At 51.5% G+C, this 27,263-nt stretch overlaps 1 protein-coding gene across 1 annotated transcript in view; it reads left to right on the plus strand.

Annotated features, from left to right (window-relative positions):
- The window catches only part of LOC118793924 (retinoic acid receptor alpha-B), a 45,169-nt gene that overhangs the window by 9,027 nt on the left and 8,879 nt on the right, over nt 1–27,263 (plus strand). Inside the window, exons 2-3 of the mRNA XM_036552008.1 lie at nt 20,093–20,241; nt 26,013–26,154. Of these exons, the coding sequence (XP_036407901.1) occupies nt 20,093–20,241; nt 26,013–26,154 (291 nt within the window). The remainder of the gene's footprint in view (nt 1–20,092; nt 20,242–26,012; nt 26,155–27,263) is intronic.

Below are 27,263 nucleotides of genomic sequence, written 5' to 3' on the forward strand. Positions count from 1 at the left end.
AGAGGCGGCAGCTGAAAGGTTGGGTGTTAATGACCAGGCGTTCCGCTGAGGAACCAGGGCAGCCACGGAGCGAAGGCGCTCTGTGAGGGATGCGTGTCGCAGAGTGGCAAAGGACTTGGGTCAGAAGAGAAGGGTGATTAAAGTAAGCAGGAAGAAAATGGAAGCCAGCGGGCACAAACCTGTTCCGGCAGGGGGCTTGTAGAGGGTGAGCTGCGGTGGGGGCCTGGATTTTAGAGAGGGGGTTTCCGTGTTTGTCACATACATACAGAGAGGATCGGACCAAGGCCTCTAGAAACCACCACCGCTGTAATACCCAGTCAGTATTACTGACACGTGCCAAGTGGCTTCCTTACGCAAGTGAGAAATGCAAGGCACGTCAAAATTAGGTGTCTGCTCAATGAAGCAATAACCAGTGAAGAGAATGAGTATTGAAAGAGGTGAATCAGTGACGTCATGTTCGCCTGTAAATTTCCATTCAGCGTCATGGCTAATGCAGTAAAGTCTTCACAGACAGTTTTTGTTAGCATCATGGTAGTTTGCCCTTCTTTGGTTTGGAGCAGAGAGGAGACTTTTCACACACACATGTGGCCAAAGGCAGCAGTTACCCTAGATGGCATGTCACATGACCGTGGCAGCACCTAGCCAATGTGGATTGATGGTAGAGGATAGGATCTCACCTGAACCAAACATTCCTGTTAGACACATACAGAGGTGGAAATGGGGGCATGTCTGCCCTCTGCCCTCTACTCGTCCTGACTTTGTGTGCACATGCCAGGAGGTTGCAGCAAGTGACCCTGCACTTATTCGGAGAACCCACGTCATCATCTGCTGGAAGCAATACCATGTAGTGCTTTAGAGAGTGAATCCCAGCGTAAAGGGATGCATCTGATGCTCTACTCTGCTGCCTTCTCCTGTGGCTAACACACACACACGCACGCACGCACGCACACACGCACACACACACATGCATGCAAACATCAGATGTGTAAAATCTTATTACATGTCATGTGTGCACTTCCAGTTCCATTAAATGGATAATTTATTTGATGGAGTTCTCTCTGGGGAGAAAGGGTGAAAGTTTTAATGTGTGGATAACTGTGGTAAAAAAATAAAACAACAGACATGACAAATTTCATTACTGCTGTCTCTACTTCTCAAAGGGAGATCATTTCTGCTTGGAAAGTCTTGATTGTGAGAATGTGCTATACCAAATAAAACCTGATTGACTTGACTGAAAAGGCTCATGTTGGCCAGAGTGGGCGCATGTGGAGCTTGGTTGTGGAGCATGGCACTGCAATGAAGAGTATGTGAAATGGGGCCGAGGATAAAGTGCACTGAAACTGCTGTGAGCGAATCCTGTCAGCATGTTTTTGGCACTTTCTGTAAAGACCTGAAGGACTTCCTGTGCCAAGATGATGGCTTGGGCGCTTCCTGCACCAGCCCTATGGACTTCCTGTGCTAGCCTGATAGCTCAGGCACTTCTTGTGCCAGCTTGATGGCTCGGGCACTTCCTGTACCGCCTGAATTCTGTTCTCATAGAGTGTGACTTAACCTTTTGCCTACTTAAATTCCTCTCCTTCTTCTCCTCTCCTGGGGGTTAAAAAAACCGGCAGTTGTGTTCCATGTTTTGCCCTCCCAGTGTAACGCTGTCGCTGTGATCAGGATTCCCAGGCCACAGACTTCTCAAGGCTTTAAACTTTGGCTGGTCTGAAAGGCCAGCGAAGAGGATTGGGGGTGTGGATGGATGCAGGAATCCACTCCTGTCTTTGTAAGCCTACTGTGACAAGCTGTTTTACAAGAAAGCACTGGCTGCACTTATTAGGGACACAAAGCCTTTCTGCAGTAGAACAGCAAACACAAACTCTACAAGGAGTACTTATTTGTAGTTAATACACACACACACACACACACATTGTCATACAAGAAAATATACACAAGCACTCACGTCTCCGGGTGACTCAAACTCAAAACACAAAAGAACTGAAGAATATGCAGGTACTTCAATAGGTAGATATGGGAGAAAGTGTTTAACCCCTGTCTTTCCACCTAGCTGTTAAACCTAGAATGCACCGTATTACTTTTGTACATTTTGAGTCTACTGTGTCACGCCATATGAGCTCGATGCTGCAGAATCATCGTAGTTGAGCCTTACGTACCACATGAATTTTTCAAACATGTAATGTGTTTGAATGTCATGAATGTAGCTGTGATCAAACAACAGACTATTTTCTTACCGGTTTGTTTAGAGTATAAAACACAGGATATAACTCAGAGACAATACAGAGCTTACCTACCATTTCTACAAGAAGGGGAACAAGAAGGGTTTTTTTTTTTTTTTTTGCCAATTGCTGTTATAGTACCAATGTCTGGACGGGTTCTCACAAACTCCCTATAATTGGCAAATCAATTATTCGTGATGTTGTGAGTTGTAAGCTTTAGATGAAATTCTCTCCTGGATCCTCCTCTGAAAAAAAGCACCTCATGCTTGATCCAACAGCTGTAGCTTAATCTAGGTCAGAGGCTGTCAGAGAGGAGGAGCAGGGACCCCTTGGCCATCACAGTTCCTTTCTCGTTATTGGAGACAGCACATTATACCTTTTCGACATCCTCCCCCCCCCCCCCCCCCCCCCCTCCCTGCCGCAGCAAGAGATAATCTGGTTACTTTAGTCTATCTAATTAAACCACTCTATTTGGCCTTGGTTGTTTTTGGGGAGCTCCCCCCCCCCCCCCCCCCCCAGTGCTGCTAACTCTGGATTTGGTTTATTAGATTAAGTAATAGGTTTTAGGAGGGTAAAGGCATCCAGCCTGCTCAATCTCTATCCAGCTTACTTTGCTCATGTTTGCTTTCCTTCATTATATACTGTGACATAATTCTCCGATAACCAATACAGCGTAAAATATGGAAATTGTTACTGGTTGATTTAGTCGTGGATTACTGCGGGTGAGAGGACTGGTCTTCTCCATCTGGTTTTGGCTGGTGGGAGGCAGAGATTCCACAAACTACGGAAACAAAGGGTCTGATTAAATAGGCTATTATTCATTAAAAAATCTTGCATGCCATTTTTTCTTTCAGAAGACTGTATACAGTAGCTAAGTAGAGTGCCATGCGCCACTGACATGTTTTCACAAGCAAAGAACAAAGCAGGAACAGAACAGCCGCCCTGTTAAAAAAACGGTATAAGTTGTCTGCGGCAGCCAAGCTAATGGGAAATAACTGGATAGCTACATGTCGGTGTGGGTATGTATTTTAATTCCTTCAGGCTTTGTGTGTTCAGGAGTAGGTATAGCCACACCTCCCTTCCAGGACTCATTAGCTGGCAAACAGAGAGGTGCAGGAGAGCACAATGGCAGCCATTGTTACCCGCAATGGAGCGAGTGTTTCTCCCTATTTGTGAGGAATATGACAACGTGCCAAGACAAGGGAGCGATGAATTACAAAGTGATTGTTCAGTGTCACCGTGTGCGTCATGGGGATGTTTGACTTTTCCAGTGAGAAATGCCCTCTAGCCCAGCAGCAAGGACTAATATATATATTTAATCCTTTTCTGAAAGGTGGTGGTGATGGGGGTTGGGGGGGTGTTGGCTGACACGCATGCTGAACATCAGAAACCGGCCTCTGGGGTCGGAACAGTTTGGTTTCACTTGTTCTGACAGCGTGATAACTTTTGATGATGGATGACGTCCTTATTGGGATTAGAAGCAAGAAACGCTATAAATGAGTTGCTGGTAAATCCAGAACCATTTTTGGTCCTTTTTGGATGCCAGGCTGCGTCCTGTTTTAGACCGTGAAACATTCTGTCAGAACTAGTAACTGCAACTGTGGATTTCACACCTGAGCTCCGTAAGCCCTATTAAAACACAGCTGATAAGCGCTGTATAAATAAAATACTTTTTTCATGTTTATGCCTTTCTCCCAAACGTGAGGATCCTGATGGCGAGCTCAAAGGCCAGCATGAGTTACAGCCCACAGACCTGAACAGTATTTATGAGCGGAGACTGTCATTCATCACAGCACGAACATGCGGCAGAGGGTAATTGAGCAGCTTACTTACTCCGTCACAGAGCCCCAGAGTTTGTAACGGACCCCTGGCATGCCTTTCAGTTGTGCTATGCGAAGACTCCAGCTGTAAGTGTGGAGTGAGACTTCAGAACTGGTGCACATGGGGTGACAGGAGGCTAGTGTACCCCTCCCCTCCCCCTCTCCTTCTCCCTCTCTCTCTGGGGGCTCCCTCCTTCCCTGTAGGCGCACCTCTGGGGACCCTGCACTGGGGCCCGGAGCTGCTCTCAGGCGGCTGGCGGAAGAGGGAGATTAAGACTTTAAGTGGAGAGGTCTGAGAGATCGTTGAGCCTATTGTTCAGGGAGACCCAGCGAGGGAGAGGAGCAGTGAAGATGTCAGCATCCCAAAGCGCCGAAGCATTTCCTCCTGCAGCTCCCGCCCACCCGCTGCCCCCGGCCCGCACTGCCACCGCCGCCACCGCTGCTCCCTGACACGACAGGAGACAGGGCCAGCGTTGCAGGGAGACACAGGCGCATATCGGTGCTGTGTTGCACAAGACCAGAATCGAGCCTGTTTATCTGTTGCGGCATCGCTCCTAGTGCGATACCAGGCTGTTGTAGCATTGCTCAATTCCCCAGCAATAAACAAGCGGTAACCCTACCCGACCCTGCATGGCCTCATTGATCAAACAGCCTGTTCCAAGCTGTCATAATCATGTGTGCATGGGAACATCAGTAAAAATCTTCAGACTTGCGCCTAGGTATGCTGTTGTTGGCTATTATCTAGGATTTGTGCCGTGATGGAGGAGCCAGTCCGCCCTTTATTTTTCCTGCATGCATTTCACTTCCAGAAGCTCTTCCCTGCACCTCCAGAGGTGTTTCCAGATCAGTGACCTCTATACCGTTGCGCAAATCTGTTTCTTGCTGTGGCATGGCGGTTCTTATCACTCCACTATTTGCTGGTAAACAGCCGACGATAAGGAAAGATGTTACACCTTAATAAGTTAACCAAAGCACCCATCCAGTACATTTCTTTTTATGTCCCCTGACCGTGTCATGGCTTAAAAAAGGAGCTGTTGATACTTCTACTCTTTCTGTCCAGGTGAGTGGCTGCCAATGTAGCAGGACGCAGAGTGAGTCTGTGACAGTGGTGCAGGCAGGCAGTGTTACCAACCTGCCCGGCCGCTCCAGGGCCTAGGCCTTGCAACAGAGGGTGCACGTTGGAGGCTTGAACCCATCTGAACCCCAGTGACCCTGCTGCTCCACACAGCACCGTGGATGCAGCCATGTCTCGTCTAGGCCTTGCTGGCAGGCAGAAGCCGCCAGGTTGGGGTGCACAGTGGATTACCCCGCCGCTGTCCCCTGCTTTCATCCCCCCCCTCCGCCAAACGATGAGAGACGATGCCGGTGAAGCCTCGTCTATCCCCCCCACCCCCCCCCCCCCACCACCGGAGCGCCGGAGGCTTAGTGCTGTTTTTGTTTGCTCTTATTTATTTCTTCCTCCTCTCTGTTAAACAGAGGGCAAACAGCGGGAGATCAGAGGCTGCTCGATATGTGGCGAGAGGATTAATGGTGCGCTGGGGCGCGGGGCTGCATTCCCATGGCCCAGATAGAGCTCAGAGATGAAATATAGCGCCTAATGCCGCCTGCCTTGTTGAAACACGTCTCGGGCTCCTCGAGGGCCGGGGGGAGGGAGAAGCCGCTCTTCCTTTTTTGTATCCTGCATTTTCTCTCAGCGCTGTTTGGGCATACGGAACAAAGCCCTGAAAAAATTAAGCTTTTTCCACCTTTTCTTCGGCGTGACACTGATCCCTCTTCGGCTAACGAACTGTGGGAGAAGTGGAGCCTCGCCAGACCGGTCAAAACGTTCAGCGTGGACTTGGGCGGTGTCCAAGCGACCGTGAACGGGCTGGTTGGGAGATCGGGCGGTCGGTGCAGGATGACCTACATCCTCGTCCTATTTAGCACGTTGCGGCTTGTTGTTGTTTGTCACCATCTTCTCCCTCTCAAATCGTCACCTCTCGCAGCATATGGAGCCGATGCCCCGGATAGTGCAGTGATCGTTATCTCTGCTTTCTCCCTATGTCCTTGAGCGTGCTTTCCCTGCCCCTCTGCCGAAGGAAGGGTAAAGCACTCGGGCAGCTGTTGCAAAAAATGGAAATTCACCTTCCCTTGGCTGTGTAGCTTGTTTTCGATTAAGCTGCTGCTTTATGGCGATTGGCCTCGCTCCTCCTGTGATGTAAATTGTGAAGCGCGTCAGACTCGACAGGGCGTGGCCCCCGATAAAAAGGGGATGCAGCTCTCCTCCATAGCCCAGAAGGTCAGGAGGTCCCTGGTGGCAAAGCTGATGTCATGGGTACGGTCTGGCCAGCGTGCAGCTAGGCGCAACTGTCCTGGCCAGGATGAGGGGATAACCGCCAGCCAGGCCTTGTCAGCCCTTTGAGAGTGCTGCAGGCTGAAGGTGACTCTCAGCTCTGCAGAGCTGGAACAAGAGGGGGTTCAAAGGGGCCGAATTTGATCAAGGAAAGCTTCATGGGAAATATTTAGCTGACTGTCAGAGGGCTTGCATCTCTCCTAATGCCCTCAGAGACCCTTTTGGCTTCACACACCACCCCCCACCCCCCACCCCTGTCAGAGGCGCTGCTGATAAGCGGCTTCCTTGACCTGGCCTGTTGCAGGACGTTTGATCTCTCTGTCAGCCCCGGGAAGCCGAGCTCCTGCGGCACAGCCGATGGAGGCAGTGCGTGCTTCAGAGGGGAGAGAGGCTTAATGACTGTATTAGGATCTGATCTCCCTCCAGACTTCCTCCCACTCCACAAGGTACGCCGCTGCCTGCCTTTAATGCTCTGCCCTATTTCTCTGGATCTCTTTCAACCCACCTTCCCTCCGCCTCCTCCTCCTCCTCCTCGTCCTCCTCCTCCTTCTCCTGGCCTCTTCATTTTCTGTTCCCTCCAACTCCATTTCGTGCACAGCGCCGGGGCACACATCTTTATTAATTCATAGAGCCGCAAAGCCACATCGAAGTTCCTGTCTGGGCCGTCTCTTCCTGTTTGCGTTTCCCTGCCTCAACCTGGCACTGGGACTGAGACGAGGACCCTGGATCGGCGTCCTGCTTGGGACGGGGCCTTGTTCCAGATTAATGCAAGAGAGAGGGGCTGAATTATTAGGAGAGGACAACTGTGTATCATTTCACCCTGTCACCCAGGCCAAGCAGGGGAGAGGCAACGAGAGGCAGTCAGCCCAGGGCAGACAGACAGGTGAGCTGGGCCTGAGGGCTTGGGAGTAGGAAGTCCCCTCATCTGAAATGTTCCCTTGCCACAGCCTGGTCCAGTTTCAGTGCAGGGTGTAGATCTAAGACAGTTGCCTGCAAGCAGAATACACATCCAGCACTTGCTGCTGGAAGATTATAATGCATCTGTAAAGGCCAGCAGACAGCCAGCTCAGAGAGGAAGGAAGTCTTGGACAGAGGTTACATACCTGTTTGGGTCAGTCTCTGAGAGTGCTCTGTATGTGTGTGTGAGTGTGTTTGAGTGTGTGTGTGTGTGTGTGTGTGTGTGTGTGTGCGTGCATTGGAGGGCTCACATTCCCAAAGGCCTGTGTGCTAAGCAGAGGGATTGACACAGGAAATGAACGTCTGCGCTTAGGAGAGCGGCCGTCTGCTTCAGATTTAGAGCGTGCCACACCGTAAGATGACACACACGCGGCAGCAGCGGGAATGCCCTTTACTTGCAGGGCATTCTGGGAGCAGACACCAGTGATGGCAAGAATAGGCCACCGCACTCACACGTGAGCGAAAGACAAATGAGTCTGGTGGTGGAGCCACTCTAGAGCCCTGACCTCTCCTCATCGTGTTGCAAGGAGCTGCTAAGGAGCCCCCAGATAAAAACCTCGCAGACGGATAAACCAAACGAGCGCGATCAGTCATTATTACAAAAAAAAGGCGCTGTGACGTGCCTCGAACAGGTGCGGCGGGTGGCTCCCGCGCCGAGTCGGCCTAAACCGAGTACATCTGCCTTCCGCTGTCACACTCACAGATGCTCGCCTCATAATTAAAACATGTGGCACCAGGTGAAGTACCTGTCATATTCTCAGTTCTGCAAAACGCAGCGATTTAGCCTCACTGTCCAGACCACCAGGAATCAGCATCGGTACCACAGAGCTGTGACGTGAGGTGCTAGCTGGCATCGGTCTGGCTGTATCTCACACATCTCTTTGGGGTCCTCCACTTGCCAGAAGCCTCAGACCGGGGGTTTCATGTCCCCGGTTGAAAATTTACCATCCATGCCAGAGCACTCCTGTGAAACCAGGCCACACAACACTCTAAGGAGTCAGCAACTAGCTGCAGAGACATCTAGAGGGACAGAGAGTTTACTAGGACTGTTTACTCGGATATTACGCTGCTTGCCTCTAGTGGACAGTTCTCCAGAGGCATGGTTACTACCTAAACACTTGCCCACACTCATATGTATGTTACAGCCACACAGACATACATATGTTAGTGTTCAAAGCTGTAGGTCCTGGAAAGGTTTCTTAGGTGGCATTCTGATAGTTGACAGGAAGTCAAACGACAGGCAGTGTAGTATTGTTATATTTCCTTATTGTATTTCGATGAGCTTCTTTCAGTTACGATTTTTCACCTCACAGATGGAAGATGCCAGTAATACGGCCTTCAGAAACAAAGTCTTGAATGATTGAGGTTTTCTGTGTCTCCCCGGAGTTTTGGCATGGTGGATGCTGAAAGCAGATACGTTTCCCGCAACATTGTGAAGTATGTAGCAAACGCACCACAGGGTCTGCTTGCACGTTGTGCTGGCGCAGTGTGACTAATGGCTACGGCGAGGTGGAGACAGCCCACGCAAGTCGTGTGCTCACATATTTCAGTGTCTGGCTATTCCAAATATTTCAGCTGCTGTTGGTGAGGAGCACGAGGTGGCTTAAGTCCCCTCGGGCCGGACTGCCAGCCCTGCCACTGCCCCTTGGGGTGCCTGTGCTGCCCTGTGTTCAAACAGTAGCCTGACAAAGCCGGCAGATCCCTCTGAACGGAGAGGCCATCTGATAGGAGCCTGACCTTGCTGGCAGGCTGGCTCACGCAGTGACCTACTCCCCCGAGCAGCACACGTCTGCAGAGCTGAAAATCTATGAGCGCCAGCGGCCTTCAACACCCGTCCGCAACAAGGAAACTCACCCAGGCATGCATTGTATCTAACAACAGCGGGATGAACCATGTGGCACTCCGCTGGCTTGGGGTGCATTAGGCCTATATGATCAGCAGGGAAAGGATTAAGAGTACCCCGCCCCCCCCCCAACAAGTGCTCTGTCAACTACACGGGAGACAAGGGGGAATATCCGCTGGGAAATGTCTGCTGGAATGTGGGTGAACGCCGTTGCGTACCTTATCCATGATCCTCAGCGGAGGAATCCAGCTGAGTGTTTGAGAGATCGGATTTCGCTGGTCCTCACTGGCTGTCTCTTTCCCCATTCCTGATCGAGCGCTGTCGCTCAGGGAAAGGAGGGCATAAAGTAGAGCACGACAAAGACTGCCTTTGTGACGGGCTCCTCCGTTTCTCTCTGTCTAGCTCTCTGCTTCTCTCCCTTTCTCCCTTCTTATTTCCCCACGATCGTCTTTCCCTCTTTCTCCCAGTGCAAGAAAGGTGATCCAATAGTCAGTTAGCAGTCACAATTTGGCATTTGAATAGATTTGAAGGAAAGCCACACTTGGAATCTGTGAATATGAGGATGACCGTGACCGTGCTCAGTCTGTTCAGAGAAAAAATGACCTTGTGTGGGTACAAGTTATTTACCTGTCCATTTTCTCTCATCCTTTTTTTCACTTTCCAGCAAAGGAGTAAGTCGGCACATCTGATGACGCTGTTCGCATATAGACCCACGCTCCATTCTGAAGCGCTGGTCAGTGTGGATGGCTTTACGAGGCTTGGCAGGAGTTTTGCGAGGGTGACATATTGTCACTGTCCCCAGGTCTGCTGACAAGGACGCGCCACTGCCGTGACAGCACTTTAAGGCCTGACCTTGGCTGTGTCTGTAGGCGTGCGCCTTAACAATGACCACTCCGGCGGCGGGGGGAGGGGGGACGCTAAGACCCAGCCCTCTGAGGCCGGATCAACACGGCAGCATCCTACTCCTGCGCTGCTTACCTGGGAGCAAAAGCCGTGCGTTCTTCCATTTTAACACAAGTTCAAGACTTGAATTGGCAAAGACATGCCTTCCAATTCGACCATGCGATCTTGGTCTTGTGTGGCAGAGGATTGTGTGGCAGAAAGCCGTTCCAGCACAGTCTTGTAGCGACTCGAACGTTGCATTTGTTTGTTGGAGACAAGGAGGACCTTGTAATCTATACCACAGAATGAGCTTTGTGAGGGCTTCCAAGTCCCTCAGAAGCAGAGACACGGTGGAGGCAAAGCTCTGGAAAAATTTTGGCAGGCGCTCGACGGCGCTTCACGTTAGCTTTGTACCTATCTGCTGAAGGACTGCCGGTGTCATAAGACGGGAGGCAACAAGACTGTCCTTGTGCGTTTTAATCCACTTTGTCGAGACAGGGTGCAGGGGCGCACGCAAACACGCCGGAGCCAACCCTCCTGTACTCCTGCTTATTTGGATCCATTTGAAGCATTTTTCCCCTCATGCCAAGACAGGCTCCCTAAACCACCTTAATGTGTTTTAGATTCCTGCTCTCCTCGGTTACGCACACGCATGCTATTTGGGTCAAGGTCTATCTAAAGCCTTGCACTGGGCCAGCGAGTCCTATATTTCAGCTCGGCGTCTCCTTTTACAGAACCTTCATTGACACATTAACCGACAGCGCGGCCCCGATACAGTGCAGTACAGTAGGTGGTGGGGGGAGTGATCGGCGGCCTTTGAGAGAGGAGCTCCAGAAGGCTGATTAATGTTCGCCGCACGACATCTTATCTTGGAGCTCTACCAGCAGCGGGATTGGAAAGAGGTACTCCATGGCCTCTGCGGGGAGATTAGATAGATGAAGTAGCTACGGATCGCATCTGCGCGTCTGTTGGAGGAGAGGACCGGCGGGCACGGCTTCAGCCAGCCGCTCTGGGGAGAACCTGCAGACGAGGCCGGCGCGGCTCTCATATCTTGCGCCCCCTCTTGTCACCCCGCCCCCGGGAACGGCGCCAGCATTTATGTCCCGCGCGTCGATCAAAGGGTGAAGATAGCACCCGTAACGTTTCACATAAGAACCCATGGAGGAGGAGGTGGGGGCAGGGGTTAAGGGGAAAAAAAGGTTTATGTTCGGTGCAGGGCTGAGAGAGGAGTTCAAAGTCTCAGTTACTTCACATTGGCGCATATTGCATCAGCAGGTAATGGAGCTCTGAGCCGGCGCCCCTGTGCGTGGCCACCCGATCTGGGCCTTTCCCCCTGGGAGCCATGCCAGGGAAGGTGGGGGCAGCTGCCTGTCAGAAGTCACCCCCCCCCAGCCCCCCAAAGACTTCTACAAACCAAACGGGGTCGGCGGTGAGGCGAGGTGATGCCTGCTGTGGGCCAGTGTTAGCTTGACCTTCACCTGAGACACGAGCTTCGGATTCACTGCAGGAACACTGGTGTTTTACATGATTTTGTCCAGTGTGCCCTAATTCACGGTCAGCCCCTGCTTTTTGTCGCTGGCACCACACAGTAGTTTCACTTGTAGCCAAGAATGGCTTTCACCACATTTAGGTCATTTCAGTTGCAGCGTATTGTTTGTAACCGGTCATGAGCACTGGTGTTTGGTGAGACTTATTTATAGCAGCGCTCTCCCACAATCCCAGGCTCCCCCAGCCTCTAAAAGGGTGCAGCTCGCTCTACGGGTTTATGCTAGACCTCAGAGTTGGGAAAACCAGGCCCACCTTGCGCCCGTGCTTTAAGACGACATATATTATTCCGTTAATATCCAGTGTGGCACTTTCTCTCTGGTTGTGGCTTATCCAAACATTCCCATTTCCTGTATGAGAGGAGAGCCTCCCAGGGGTCTGGGGCGGGGCTTCTTGCAGCGCAGAGCGGGCTGGGCTCGGGCCAGGGGAAACCCTGCATCCGGACTCCGGCACTCTCCGCTATTGTCCCCGTGCAGACCCCCCCCCCCCCCCCCCCCAACACCAGTTGTTCAAATCCTGCCCCCCACTGTGCATCAGCAAGCTGTGCCATGGTCTTGTACTTGGAAGCTGCTGCAGTGTCATGGCCTCTTTCTGGGGGGTGCCGCAGTGTCCTGGCCTCGTTTTAGAGGCTGCTGCAGAGTCACGGCCTCTTCCTGGGGGGGTGTTGCAGTATCCTGATCTTATTTTAGAGACTGCTGTAGAGTCACGCCCTCTTTCTGGGGGGGTGGTAGTGTCCTGGCCTCATTTTAGAGGCTGCTGCAGTGTCACGGCCTCTTTCTGGGTGGTGTTACAGTGTCCTGGCCTCGTTTTAGAGGCTGCTGCAGTGTCACGGCCTCTTTCTGGGGAGTGTCGCAGTGTCACGGCCTTGTTCCAGAGGCTGCTGCAGTGTCACAGTATCATTTCGAAAGCCCGTGCAAAGAGCAGCAGAGCCTTCTCCTGTCAGCCTGGCGCTGAAAGGCAGCATGGAGAGTGACTCCCGAGACTGCAGGACGGTTACAGAACTCTGAGGAGAGACTGCTGACGGTTCTCTGACACTCATCTGGGGTGACAGGTCTCCTCTCCCTCTTCTGCAAGTGATTTCAGTGTGACTTACATCTGTGAGTGAAGGATGGGGGTGGGTTGTTGACTGGAGAACAATGCTATTCCAACATTTGGTGGGAAGGGGGAGTGTTAACAGTATGCCCTAGGCGAGACAGGAAGGGTAATAGGACATTATGATCGGCATCATTGGCTAGGTGGAATGACAGACATGGAAACCCAGCCATTGGTTTAATTGGGAGAATAACCAGAAGATCTGGGGAACAGGGGTAGCAGTCTATAGCAGTCTGTAGACAACAGAACACACGGCTGTCCCTGTGTGCCCTTGTCCTTGTTTAGGCTTGCCTCTCGGCCAGTTCAGCACGCACCCCTCAACCTGTTACCCCAGCCAGCCACATACCACCTGAAGCAGGGTGAACAGAGGAACCGGGACTATCTCAGCAGAGAACTTGTGGATGGACAGATCCTCACAGTCGGCAGCCCCGGTTCCCATTCCTGTTCTGTGTAAAGGACAGTGTTGTTGTGAGTTTGCTCAGCAGGTGCAGGTCGACTCGGCGGCGGCTTTCCGACGTTTTCCTCTCTGGGAAGCAGGACCTCTCCGGAGTCCTGCACCCTGCAGGGCATCCTGATAGCGAGAAGGTTAACACCCCTCTGCCTGTGTTTGCTATATAAACATCTCGCTCTCTCCCTCTCTGGCCTGCTAAAGAAACAGCTCGAAAAGTAAATGTTTTCCCAAAAAAAAAAAAAAAACCTGCACCAAGCAGTCCATTCCAGAAGAACTCCAAACACAAACAAACCAGCTTCTTTCTCAAATACCCCTGTAAGACTCAATAAAGCTGTACTCCTTGAGCCAGACAGCCCTGAGCCCCCAGCCACCATTTCCTTTGAGAGCCGAGTTAGACGAGGCCCTCTTATATCTCTCATCCTCCTATATCTTATGCTCCTCCATCTCCGCTGTCCTGTGCAGGGACCCTTTGCAGCCCAATAAGGCATTTTGCATTTCAGCTGACTTCAGCCCACTGTTTATTTACTGCAGAGCATGGAACATCACAGAAATGAATATTCCCAGCTCCACCTACACCCACCCGTAGCTCTTGGTGTCTATGAGTAAATGAGTGAGATTACTCATCCCATCAAGCGCGTTTGCATTTGCATTGAAATCCTGATATGTTCTTTTGTTGTTCATGTCTTGGACACAACACAAGGGTTTCAGCAAATTATGCTGGTTATATAGAGATGGGGATCCAGGTGACAGCAGAGCAGGAGAGAGAGGGAGAGAGAGAGTGTCTGATCTATTGTGAACAAGGTCACGCCACCTAACTAGCAGTACTCATACATAAATACCTCCCAGGATTGGATTTATACAGGATAAATACACCTACTTCTGCTTGAGCTGCTTGGATTCAGGGAAAACCTGCTTTCATCAGGGATTGTCTAACATCTGCCAGGGTCAGTTTGCTGTAGAAATGGCTGCAGCTCACTTCTCGTATACATGACCTACAGTGAAGGTGGGTCAGAGGACACGACTCAAAGGCGTCACGCTCCCTGCGGTTCATTACCTTTGACTGTGTCTGTGTGAGGGGTTGATGTTTTTAGGCCGGTGTCTTTTTGTGCTGTGATTATTCAAGTAGTAAGACCGATGGAGGTGAGAGTTTGCAGCACAAACTCGAAAAGGCGCGTGTGAGTTTTCGCTAGAGTGATGCCAGACTAACATTAGGCTAACCGGGGGAAGTGGAGCGGTCTGCAGAGGTTACAGAGGAGAGGAAAGGAGACAAATGGCTCCACTGCTGAAGAGCACGTCTGGTGTTTTTGCAGGCCTAATGTTAGAGCCGTGCGGAGAAGAGAAACAAGGGCTCTTGCGGCCCCCCTAAACCCCCTGACTGCTGCTCTGGGCCTGATAAAGCATTTAACACACTCTTAATGACAGCGAAATCCTCATTAATTTGCAACACTGCTGGGCCTGGTAATTGATGTGAGCAAGACTCAATAGCCCCTTTTCCGCTATCAGCATGTGAGTCGGAGGGAAGGAGGACCGTGAACCGAAGGAAGGGCTGTCAGGGATCCCTTCATGTTTCCATGCTGTTTACTTTCAATAGGCCTGCTCCGGCCGTAATGTCCAGGCCCAGCCAATCACGGTACATGAAGGAGTGTGAGGTTTCCTTAGTGAGGTGGTGTACAATTTGCTGGCACAGAAAGCAGAAAAGTAAATAGCTGGTCCTGTAGAAATGTGTGCTGTTGATAGGCTGCTGATAGCATGATGCATATATCTTCTTCTGTGGCAGTGTTTAAATATTCCACTTGTCCAAACAGTGAGATAAGCACTTGTGCCATTCTGGTTGACGTGAACAGCAGCTAAGAAGCTATGTTACAACTCATATTTTTTGTTTTGTGAGAATTGGTAAAAAGGCTTACTCTCTATTATTGGGAACAGGAGAATATTTAAACACCAGCAGCTGGGGTTAGAAGTCTTGGAAACACAGGTGAGCACAGGACAAACGTTTTGAGAGTATGTCTGTTTTAAGGTTGTACAAAGATGTTAGCACTTATTTGAGCTGCCTAATCAAATAAGTATGTCAAAAATACTCAGTAGTTATAAATACTGAGAACAGATTTTTCTCCAAAACAAGTGTATGATACACAGTACTAATGACACGAGATAAAGATAAAGATAAAGATAAAGACCTCTGCCGCTGCTAAACAGGAAGGTGAAATGAAGATGCAGGCTCTCAGAAGTGGACATCCTATCGTTGTGAGCTCTCGTCAGTGAAGAGGAATCAAGTCCAGAAGGGGGCACTATACTTGGCCAAAGGACACAAGCCTGCCATTGTTCCCAGCCACCGTCCCCCCCTATAACTGAGCGATTGTCTTTAATTACAGTAGCCGGCCCTCTCCCTGGCTGTGTCCTTGTGGCCCAGATTTCTTGCGTTGCTCTCATTAAGCCCTGCAAAGGGGGTGGGTTGCGTTTTATATAGCTGTTGGCAACTCTGTGTGTGTGTGTGTGTGTGCGTGTGCGTGTGTGTGTGTGTGTGCGCGTGTGTGTGTGTGTGTGTGTGCGCCTGTGTGTGTGCGCGCATGTGTGTGCGCGCGTGTGTGTGCGCGTGTGTGTGTGTGTGTGTGCGCCTGTGTGTGTGCGCCTGTGTGTGTGCGCCTGTGTGTGTGCGCCTGTGTGTGTGCGCGCGTGTGTGTGCGCGCGTGTGCGTGTGCGTGTGTGTGTGTGTGTGCGCGTGTGTGTGTGTGTGTGTGTGCGTGCGTGTGTGTGCCTGCATGCGTGCTTGTGCGTGCCTGTGTGTGTGATGAAGGCAGCTTTAATACGGATAAATAGGTCTTTGAGCCCTGTAATAGTCTTGCCTGTAATGGCTCCAGATTAGACGGCCGTGGTTCCTATAACAACAATGGGTGGAAAAGTGTAGAGGCGTAGGGACGTGAGGGCGAGAGCAGCGGTGGCGTTCCGCTAATGAGATGGAATCCGATGCGTTACGTAAGCCCGTTCTATTTAAGTTCCATTTTTGTGACATGAGTGTAATGACCGCCAGCACCAACTGGATGGCAGCGGCGAGGACGGCAGACAGCCAGGGCAGTTAAAGAGAACAGAGAGTCTCATCCACCCCTCCCTCCCCTGCCCTCCCAAAAAAAATCTACAAGGTCAGGGATCGGCGGCCAGGAGCACCTCTCTATTGGCTGCAGGGCTTTAACTGAAGTCAGGAAGTTGGGAGAGGTTTTCCTTGCCAGCGGCGGGCGGTCCAGGTGGTTTGAAATGGCAGTTTTTTGGGCCGCGCCGGCGCGCTAATCTGAGAGCGATTAGCCAGCCTTTCAGCAGCAGATCTGAGTCAGCTCTGGACAGGAGCCTTTCCCATTGTGATCGGAGCGCCAAAACAAAAGGAGGGCCCACGTGAGCCAAATGGGCCCCTTGGCAGACATTAAGGAGGTGTACATGCTCCTCTTATTAGGTTTGGTTTGTTTAGCCTTAAATAAATAATGAGGGGAAAAAAAAGAACAGGCCAAAGAAAATATATATATATTCCCCCTGCCATGTTTATGAAACCGCACAGCGATCCTCTGTTTTTCATTTGCACTAACCAGGTGGGTCTGGTCAGCAGGAAAATGTGGGCCAGTGTGTGTGTTCTGCTAACCCCCCCCCTTCCCCACACATGCACACACGCACACACACTCACACACACTTCACTTTCTGTATTCCTCTGTTTCCCCTCTCTTCTCTTGCTCACTCTCCCTTTTCCTTTTCCCACCTTTTTTCTCTTTTGCTTCTTCATTTCCTCTACCTGTGTCCTTCCTCCCACGCTCACTCTTTTTCCAACATCCTCGCCCTCTCTCCTTTCTGTGTCCTTCCATTCTCTCTCGCTCTCTGTCTCCCTCCCCCCATCCCCTCTTCTGCAGGTGTCACCCTGCTGGAGATTCATGTTACCAGGGATTACAGTTGACCTGTGGTCCAGTGGGAACCTGTAATTTCACTCTGCACACGGAGGCTGTTGCGGAGTGGCCGCAATGTCCCCTGCACACTTGTACATCACAGCATTCAATGTGTAAAGCGTCCTGCACAAAACAGGCCTCCCCTCCTCTGGCGGTGCGGTTGGCGTCCCGCTCAGATCTAAAGGTGAACGGGGCGTGGCTGGCTGGGGGCACAGTGCTGGCAGGAGTGGTTGTTTCGGATGGAGGTAGGGGGCACACAACACAGGAACACAGGGTAGTTAGTGAGGGAGCGAGTGTCTGTGGAGGTAGAGGCAAAGGGAGAGGTGAGACGTGCAGCATGAGGGTTAATGACAGCATGTCACGGCTCCAGGCCCCACACATAAAAGAGATCCTCTGCCGGCCAGGAGCGTGCGCCAGCAGTCTGTGCTTTCTGCCTGTGTGGGGCAGAAACGGGGCCCGACAGCCTGGGAGTTTTACACACGGCCAGACGCTGCCTCTCTTCCCCTCTCTCTCTCTCTCACACACACAAACAAACACACACACACACACACACACACCCTCAAATTCATACACAGTCACACATACACAGTCCTATATACAAACACACCCACACGCTTACAGACACACACACACTCGTGCACACCTATTCACGCATAGTCACAAACATGCGCATCCACACACCCAGATACACGCGCACAGGTGCTGCTTCACTCACACACAGACACCCTGGCTCGCACACACATCCCGTCGACAGACAGACTCTCACGCACCCACACACACCCTGGCGCACATCCACTACCCAGTCACAGGTGCCTGAAGAAAGGACATGTGTCCTGATGCAGCTTGATCAGATATTTTACTGCTTATGAGCCAGACAGGAAGAGATGAAATAGTCGTCCACTCAGCTCCACTGATCATAATCCTCAGTTTAAGGACAGGATTGGTGTGACGGCTCCTTATTATCTGGATTAATTGTGTTTGCACAGCATGTCTGTCTGAGAACCTGCAGCACACAGGCAGCAGAAATATTCATGCATGTGCTTGTGGAGCTGTGTTTGTGTGAGTCACGGAGAGAGTGATTGCCACAGCACAGAGGGTGAGGTACAGTCCCACAGACAGAGGGGCAGACGGGTACACTCTCTCTCTCTCTCTCTCTCTCTCTCTCTCTCTCTCTCTCTCTCTCTCCCTCTCCCTCTCCCTCTCCCTCTCTCTCCCTCTCTCTCTCTCTCCCCCTCTCTCTCTCCCTCTCTCTCCCTCTCTCTCCCCCTGTCCCTCCCAGTCTCTGCGGAGCGTCTGTCTACGGCGTCACGTGGGCGCCAGCTGCTCCATGCGCTCACTGAACCCATGAGCCCCGCGTTAAATATAGAGTGCTTATTTCCACACCAGTGCCACCCGGACCGTGCAGAGACATCAGCCACACGCATGCGCACACACACACACACACACACGTGCGTGCACAGGCGCGCTGACACACATCGGGCCGCAGACTGGCTGACACACTTTCTTGCGGCGGCCCGGGTGCAGATAGCGCGCGTTGCGACTTGCTGCCAGGTCCGATCGTACCCGTGCTGTACGCGAACACACAGGTGCGGGATGTTCCCACTCAGTCTGGCTGCGGTTTCTCATGAAACACCCTGGATAAATCACCCTGGATAAATAAATACCAAAATCATAATGATGATTCTGTTTCACGTGGTGACGGTGGTTATCAAGTTGCACCCACAAGCCCTCCCTCTCTGGTTGTTGGTGGAGGTGGTCGGCATCGAGAACACAGAGCTGGCAACCCGTCCCTCTCTCCCACGACCTCCCCCAACAGCCCGGGGGCCCCTGTCTCAGTCCACATCAGTATCAGCCTGTCACACAAGGCCACCTAGCTAATCACTTCCTTACTGCCCATAATTTGTTGTTTGTTGATAGAGGGATGGAGGGATTTGGAGAGGAGACCTGTCCTTCTAGCCTGGCTCTGAAGCTTTTCTCTTTAGGGCAGCAGCATGGTGCTGACAAGCTGGCCTTGTAACCCAGAGGTTGCCGTTTGATTCCCAGGTGGAGCACAGCGGCTGAGTACTTTGAGCGAGGCACTGAATTGCCTCAGTTAATATTAAGCTGTATAACTGGATCATTTGCAAATTACGCAAGTCACTGTGGATTAGAGAGCCTGGTAAACAGGAATAATATAATAGCACACACCCCTTTGAAGAGGTACACACTTGATACGATGGCGGCTCAGTGCTTCTGTCCTGCCTTTTCAGAGGCAGCGCAGGGCGCCTTTTTGGTGTGTGGTCCTTACAAAGCACGCAGCGGAGGGTAGACGAGAGGAGGTTTAGGTGACTTGCGTTGGGAAGGAATTCAGGAAAACCGTCCCTGCGGTGGATTAATGGGAGACATGCCCGCCCAGCTCTCTGTGTGCGGTGAGCGGGCCTAGCCAGTACACATACAGCTTCCTCCTACTGCAGCTATAAGGCCGCTGATTGTTTTTCCATATTCCTTTTCATTGCAGATGTTCTCGTCCAGGGCAACTTTCAGTGCTTTCAGTTTGATGTGTGTGTTTACTCTGAGCAATACCTTTTACTCACAGATAAAAGAGCAGTGGTTATTCCTCTCAGTCTCTGCTACTATCTGAAGCAGGTCTCAGTGCACTCTCAGTATGAGCTGAGTTTTGTGTGTGTGTGTGTGTGTGTGTGTGTATCCTCTGTGGTCTGTGCCTTGCAGGACCAGGAAGAGCAGTGCTCATTGCTGCTCCCCCAAAGAGCTTCCTTGCCTATGTTTATGTGAGGGATTTCAGTAAGATTTCTCTTATTCGTTCACCAGGGTTATGTGTGTTTCAGTTGTGGCTGCCCTGAATGTTCCTCAAACACACTGCTAGACACACCATCATAGACACTGCATCATCACTGAGAGTAGCCCTGGTGTTTTGCCACTTTGAAAATAGGGGTGTGATATTTGGTGTCATGCTGGTGTAAAAACAGCATGCTTTGGTTTAGTGGTGTCTGTGAGCACCCAGTCTGACCATCTCTCCCCCCCCTTCCTGCAGCCATAGAAACGCAGAGCACCAGTTCGGAGGAGATCGTGCCCAGCCCCCCGTCTCCGCCCCCTCCGCCGCGAGTCTACAAGCCCTGCTTCGTGTGCCAGGACAAGTCGTCAGGGTACCACTATGGGGTCAGCGCCTGTGAGGGCTGCAAGGTGAGCTGCGGTGGCATCACTATACACACGCAGGCGCACACACACACATACACACACATTCTATCTCTGTCTCACACAGCTATTTTCTCTGACACATGCACAGTGCAGATCTGTATCTGTGTCTAACTCACACACATTCATATAGTCAGTCACTTGTGTTTCAGCAACGTTCCAGTCGTCTCCATCTCCATCCACTGTCAATTTTATTTTCAGTGTTTTCAGTTCTCAATTTTCAGTTCTATTAATTTCATGAGCAGAACTCATACAGTTTTATCATTTGTCCAAGCGTGCCAGTGAAGAGCTCTCTTTGGAGACCTGTGTTTGTCATAGGCCCGTGGGGAATCAGCGCACTGCAGGATATAACCTAAGTCCTCCGGATGGATTTGGTGGCCAGCCTGAGAAAAGCCAGATTGAGTCAAGCGCCATGGGATCACTCGTGACCTGGAGACTGAGTTTAATGTGGCCTTACCAGCAGAGCCGATTGTGTAAGGCAGAGATAGCTCTGAAACACCTGTGCAGGAGCAGCTGGTGCTCGGCGTAACGATGCAGGCCGGAGATACTCTCCGCTGGACACCCCAGTCTGCATCGGCCCAGACTCCCGCCCTGTTCCCCTGATCCCTGCTGATCTCTGATCGGTGTTCTTTGCATCCTTTTTCTCCTGATCTCAAGCGGTCGACCCGATTTGGACGGATGAATTCAGCATATGTCTTCAGCATATGTCAGCATGTTTTCGATCTTTTTCAGTGTTTGTTTTCCAAACGCCGTCACCCTTCCAGAGCCCAACTGATTCCAACTGGTGCCATGCTGGACCAATGTGGGCTGCTTCAGATCTCTTACACAGAGCAAGCACCATACATATAGTAACATAAACATAACCAACACAGCGGATTGTGTGGAAAATATTCTTCAATTTCCTTTGGTGTGATCCTTCCTAAATATAATTGAGCCATACAATTTGATCCTTGTCCTGCAGCCTCATCAGGTCAGAAACAAATGGTTTGGCTTTCTTTCTGTCCTGTGAATCTTGTAGTGGAGAAGGTTTTTCCAAAATGAGGACCTCCTCAAAGTTACAAACCTCAGATCAGAACCGTCACTGCATAGCAGCTTGCTTTTCGCATGTTAGGTTTACCAGATGTTTCTTCGGGTAGCTGCTGTGTACACTTACTGCTGCCCAGCAGAACAGCTGCTAAGAAGAGTGTTACTGCATTCACACCACGCAGTTCGGCTTTGACCTTGCCGAACCAATCAAATGACTGACATCAGTGACTGGAGCTGTCTTAGCGCTAGTTCAGTACACGGCTCATTGCACATTCGCTACACCGGCGGAACTAACCTTTCTGAGCGTCCTTTCGCAGTGGTAACTGTAGCAGTACTTTGTGTTATTTTATGTCAACCTGCCAGCCAATCGAAAATGATATTAGGTACAAGTAGCAGCTGTTCGTGCACTGCTTCTGTGAGATATACCAGTAGCAGTGGCCTTGGAAAGATCAGTTTCCTGCTTCAGAACCTGGCTGGGCTTTTGCGAGTCCGCCGCTTGTTGTGTGTAAGCAGTGGTTTGGCATGTGGAATCCATGAGTGGAGATTTTATGATTCTCCCCATCCATACGTACTCCCACGACAGACTCACGGTCCACCATCACCGCCACAGCAGCCGGAAAAACAGAACCAGCCCCCACACGGACCCCCAACCCCCCCTGCCCCCGGGATGAACCCCTGCACGCAACATATAGCGTTATCAATAATTGAAGCCTACGAGCGTATAGATGTACGCGTGCGTGCTCCTCTGGGACAGGGGTAAAGTTCAGGTTAGCGCTTAGCGCCTAACCGGCGTGGCTACAAAGCCTTATCCTGGGGCCCTTTGGCCAAAGGACATGGGGGAGGGGAGGGGTATGTGCATTCCTGGCGCACGGCAAGTATCTCGCTCTCAGGGATGTAAACAGTCGCGCATTAAACTTGCATGATCCTTCCCTTTGATGCGAAGCAGAACTCCCTGCTCTGCTTTTTAGCTGCAGGCTTGATTCAGGCATTGGCAGCCTCCTCCGCCTCGCGTAAGCAAAGAGGAGGCATAGCCAATGGAAACGGGCGCCCCCCCATCCGCCCCCCTCCCCCCCCCAGCATCCCACGGCGCAGAATCAGCCGCGGTTGGCCTACTTAAAGAGTCGTGAGGTGGCTAACCTTGCCGTAGTCGCGGTGATGGAGCACGCTAAAGCGTGAGCGTTCACCGCTGTCAGCGAGGGGGGGGGGTGTTCTGATTTCTTTAATGTCAGGGATTATCACGAAATATTCTGTCCTGTTCTTTTACTCTGGAAGTTGTGCGTGTGCAAACGAGACGAGTCGGTGTCAGTTGGCTCCAGTGGCGTGTCACGTGACCAGGTCGACTCGGCCTGCTCTCTGTCCCGGCCTGCTTGAAGGTTTGAGGTGTCACCGCTGTTGCACGCCTTCATCAAAGTCCATACGGCGGAGGGGCCAGCGGGGCCGACAGCAGGCTCTCTCTCTCTCTCTCTCGCACACACGCACACGTCATGCAGATACCTCACTCACAGGCGGTGCAGTTAGGCTAACACATGTGCACAAACACCCTCCCGTACACACACTCACACCCGTACTTGACACGCATACGTGCAGGTCAGCACTGAGGGTGCACTGGCTTATGCCACATGTCCTCCCAGACTCGTGTCTCCGTGAAGTCTCCCCTCTCCCTCCGGACCCTGCAGCGCTGCTGATAAGCCATCCTCGGGGCTCCGGTGGCAGGCCGGATTAGCTCCGACACGAAAGAGGCTTGGAGGTTCGGAGGTGGAGTTAAATACCGTCAGCGTCCGGGCCCGCAGGGGTGTGAGCCGCCCGGCCTCCTGAGCCAGGATTGCTCCAGTGGGGTCAGGGTTGGGTAAGTCTTAGGATCAGGGTTCAAGTTGTGGTCAGAGAGTGATCAGAGGAGAAGCTGGAAGATCAGAGCCCCCCCCCTCTGGCCCGCATGCCGCCCGTCTCCTAGATCTTTCCTCCTTCCACTTTTAATCCAGTTTGGTCAGAGTCGGCTCAGAGCACGGAGACAGGCTGCTCCTTTATTTATAGTGCCCCCAAAGCCAAGGCCTCCGCTTGCCTCCAGGCCCGCAGACTCCTGATTGGAGGGCGCGTTCACGTTGCCCTCTCTCCATTGGCCGGGAGACCGTCGGTCACCCTGTCGGTCACCGCGGCCAAGCGCTGGCACCCGCCCGCACCACCCGCTCTTCCCAGAGGGGCTGTGCGATGCCGGTCCCTGCCAGTGCGGTCTTCACACCTCGCGGCTATCCAATTGATTTCGTTCCAGGGGATTTCAGAGCACGAACAGGGGTAGACATTTAATAAAAAGGGGTCAATGTTGAGGAAGGAGGAGAGTAAGGAGGGGGACCTGATTGTGACAGGCCATGGGGCTCTGTCCCCGCGCGGACGCCGCACACGTCCTCGGCGTGGGTGCCGGCGTCAGCTCCACGGCGCCCCCCCCCTCGTCCCGCCCGCGCCTTTTCCTGGGCATTGTAACGGAAATGCAACATTACGGAGGTGCCAAGGGGAGGATTATCTGCCGGCTCGGCTGTTGAGAAGAGTTATTCTTGGCATGCAATCTAGTTTAAGCCAACAGGAGGGCTGTCTCTGCTGTTGGTTTTCTGCTTTGCTCCTGTCAGGGAAGCCATTAGTGTTGTGCAGAGAGGAGAGATGCTGCTGTCAAACAGATGGGGTTTCCTCTCTTGCTCTGGCCACCCCCTTCTGTGCAGTGTGCCTTGTCAGTTATCCTGAATTGCTCTGACATTTTTATTACCATTATAAATATTTGTTGCTGTGTCCCGATTCTCGCCGTTATTCCTCTACAGATTAACTGTTTACCGATTCACTGTGACAGCTACCAGATTAACACATTCCTACTGAAAGTGGGTGACTACGATTGTCATGTTATCTCTGTTGAGCATCAGCAAACCACTACTGCAGGCAGCCTTTTATGGCTTGGGTTTTTTATTCGTTGCTCAATGGTCAACAGGTATGTCTTTGGTTAAGTTTGAAATCTCAAGGGCATTTGCACAAGAATGTCTGCTCCGTCAGCCGTGTGGGGCCACGCTCGTGTTTGTGCGTGAGTCGGTTTAGCCCCGTTTTCGACTTACCCGCCCCAGACTCCTGCTTCCCACCAGCTTCTCGCCCTCGGCCTAGACAGAAACTGCCTCCCCGCAGCCCAGCGTGGGCCCGGTCTTCTCATTTCTCTTTATGCCAGAGCGGTTTCTGTCTCTATTCAATATGCCGGTGTCTGGGAGCCCCGGCTCCCTCTTCATAACCCGCTTCCCCCCCCCCATCCATCTCCGCCGGCTGCTTTATTACCCAGCCCCTTCCTCTGCGGCCGGCGCAGTGTATCAATCACGACGCCCATCTGCCGCCTGCGCGTTAATGGGAAGGGTCCAGCCGAGGAGCTCGGAGACCGTAAAAAAAAAAAAAAAAAAAGGCACGCTTGCCAAGCGGTGAAACGAAACCGGGCGAGGCGTCTCACCGCGCGACTCAATATCAAAGGATGCTGGAGGAAAACGCGGCCATCAGAATCCCTCCTGGGAACATCGAATGGTTCATTTAAGAGACCGGTCGTTTTTGCGTCGTCTTCAGATATGTAACTGTTTTGCCCTGTGTTTGTGGGCCCCCGTGCACAAGACATGCAGCCATGCTGCTGTTTTTATTCCTGTTGTTGCCTGTGTCTGTATTCTTATATGTATTGAGTCCTCACCCTGCGTTTCAGCTAGTTCAATGATGATGTGACATCGGCTTTAGGAGGGGCTGAAATCTGCAGGGTTTGGGTTCATCTTTTCTTCTCCCAGTTGGGGCCAAGTATAATCGCTGCTGCATGTTGGGAAAAACCGTGCATGTAATCAACCTGAAAAACGCTCCCATTTCAGAGTCCTGGAAAAGCCCTTCGAAAGCGGAGAAGCACAGTCTGTGTGTCTCCTCCATCTGGCCAGCAACAACGCTATCCCCGAGAGCTCCTGATCTCCAGCCAGCTCCCAAAACGCAGATCACCTTGCAGCCAGTGTGGAAATGTTTCTGTTGACCCATAACCCATTAAGTCTCCATCTGAAAGCCTGCCACAGGTTGTGCAGTTTGCTATCACCCTCTGCAGCAAGGCGCTGCCATCAGCCCAGCCCCAGAGCTGCCGGCTCCAGCGGGACCCTGACCAGGAACATGATGTCAATTTACATGTTTTCCCCCTTTAAAATCCCAACAGCCCCAAGCCCACTTTTCAATCATCGCTAAACAGCAGATAAGCAGATTTGAGCTGCATCGCTGATCCCTTCAGATGAACAGAAGAGCGGAAGAGGGGACGGGGTCCTCCCAGGTCCTTCAGCCGAAATCCGGACGCGCCACATGTTGCGCGGGAGCAGATACCAAGCGCCACATCCGTTTAATCTGCGGGTCACATGACCCGCTGTAGAGCACAGGATCAGCACTGAAAAATGGGCTAAATATGTGTATTTTCGTTTTATGACACGACTCAAACAGGCGGTGGATCTCCCCAATGTGGTCATGGGTAACGGGAGTTAATAGACGCCCTTCACAGCTGACAAGCATCAAGTCCTTTAAGCGATAAACCGGCTGTTGCTCATTGGGTATAATTCATGAGCAAAAACCCTCCCCAGTGGCAGGGCCATCTATATGTTAGCTCGTTTCTGTTCAGATGCCAAATTCAAAGTGCTCAGTGGGCATGGATTGCAGTCTGTGTATTGTCAAAGCAGGCATGTTATTAAAGTTACACCGCCCACCTCTCTCAGGGTTTCTTCCGGCGGAGTATCCAGAAGAACATGGTGTACACGTGTCACCGGGAGAAGAACTGCATCATCAACAAGGTCACCCGCAACCGCTGCCAGTACTGCCGGCTGCAGAAGTGCCTGGAAGTGGGAATGTCCAAGGAGTGTGAGTACCAGAGAACAGCGCCCCCCTCTGGGAGCCAGTTTTATTTATTTAACCCTTATTTTACCAGAGGCTGTCAACTGAGAACCAGTTCTGTTTTACAGTGATGACCTCGAGGAGGGAATTATTTGGAAGGAAATAATTTAGGAAATTTAGCCAGGACTGGCAAGCCACTTCTGCCCTGGTCACTGTGCTTAGACGTACACACAGGATGCGCACGTGAAAACTCACTGGCTCACACGCTGACATGCTCACAGTGCACCCTCACGCCTGCACATTTCAAAGGCAGAACACCTGCATTTTGGGTATATATTGCAATGGCAGGGTAGATCCCTCACTAATAACTAGGGTTATGCTCCCAAATTAGCTCACAGTATAAGTGCTTGGACAGGACTGGAGACTAAGAAAAAGTGGGAGCCTGGGGAGAGAAACAAACCTTAATGCCTTTAATGTAAACGTCATATTTTAGATTAATCATGAGTTCTTTAATGATAACTTCCATTAAATAAAAGCAGTACAAGACAAAGGAAGTACAGAACTGTGGAGATAATGGACAAAGACACTTAATATCAGCACAGCCTCTTTAGCCAGAAATTCTATTAGCCTTTGCCCAGCTGCTAGCAAAGTTAGCTAACGACAGTCACTGACTAACCAACAAACAGTGATGCTTTCATCAACCTGACGAGTCTGGAGGAGCTATCGCTGTTGACTCCAGTCAGTACCTGCTCTTGACACACTGTCACATACTGTCCTGTTCACAGTGCATCTCCCTGTTGCAAACTCCCTGCCCAGGGTCAGAGCTATGAAGAAACAAACACGTTTTACAGATTGAATAAATGCTTGAAGTCTGACGTTTGAAGCTGCATAGAGCTGCTTGTCACTATCTTAATGTGACTGTTGCTCCGCATATGGCTCTGTTGCTCAGTCCTACGTAATTTTACAGCTGACCTACATCTTTCTCATAACAGCTTCCACACACCAGTATGTCGGGAGTTGAGGCTGGATGCATGAGATAGTGAAAATAGCAGACAGACTCTGACAGTGAAGTGACAATCAAACAGTAGTGAAGATCAGACAGGTCCGAAGGTGGGTACGTGCACTCTGTATATATA

This window comes from Megalops cyprinoides, chromosome 19, assembly GCF_013368585.1.
Source record: "Megalops cyprinoides isolate fMegCyp1 chromosome 19, fMegCyp1.pri, whole genome shotgun sequence".
NCBI classification, from domain to species: Eukaryota; Metazoa; Chordata; class Actinopteri; order Elopiformes; family Megalopidae; genus Megalops; species Megalops cyprinoides.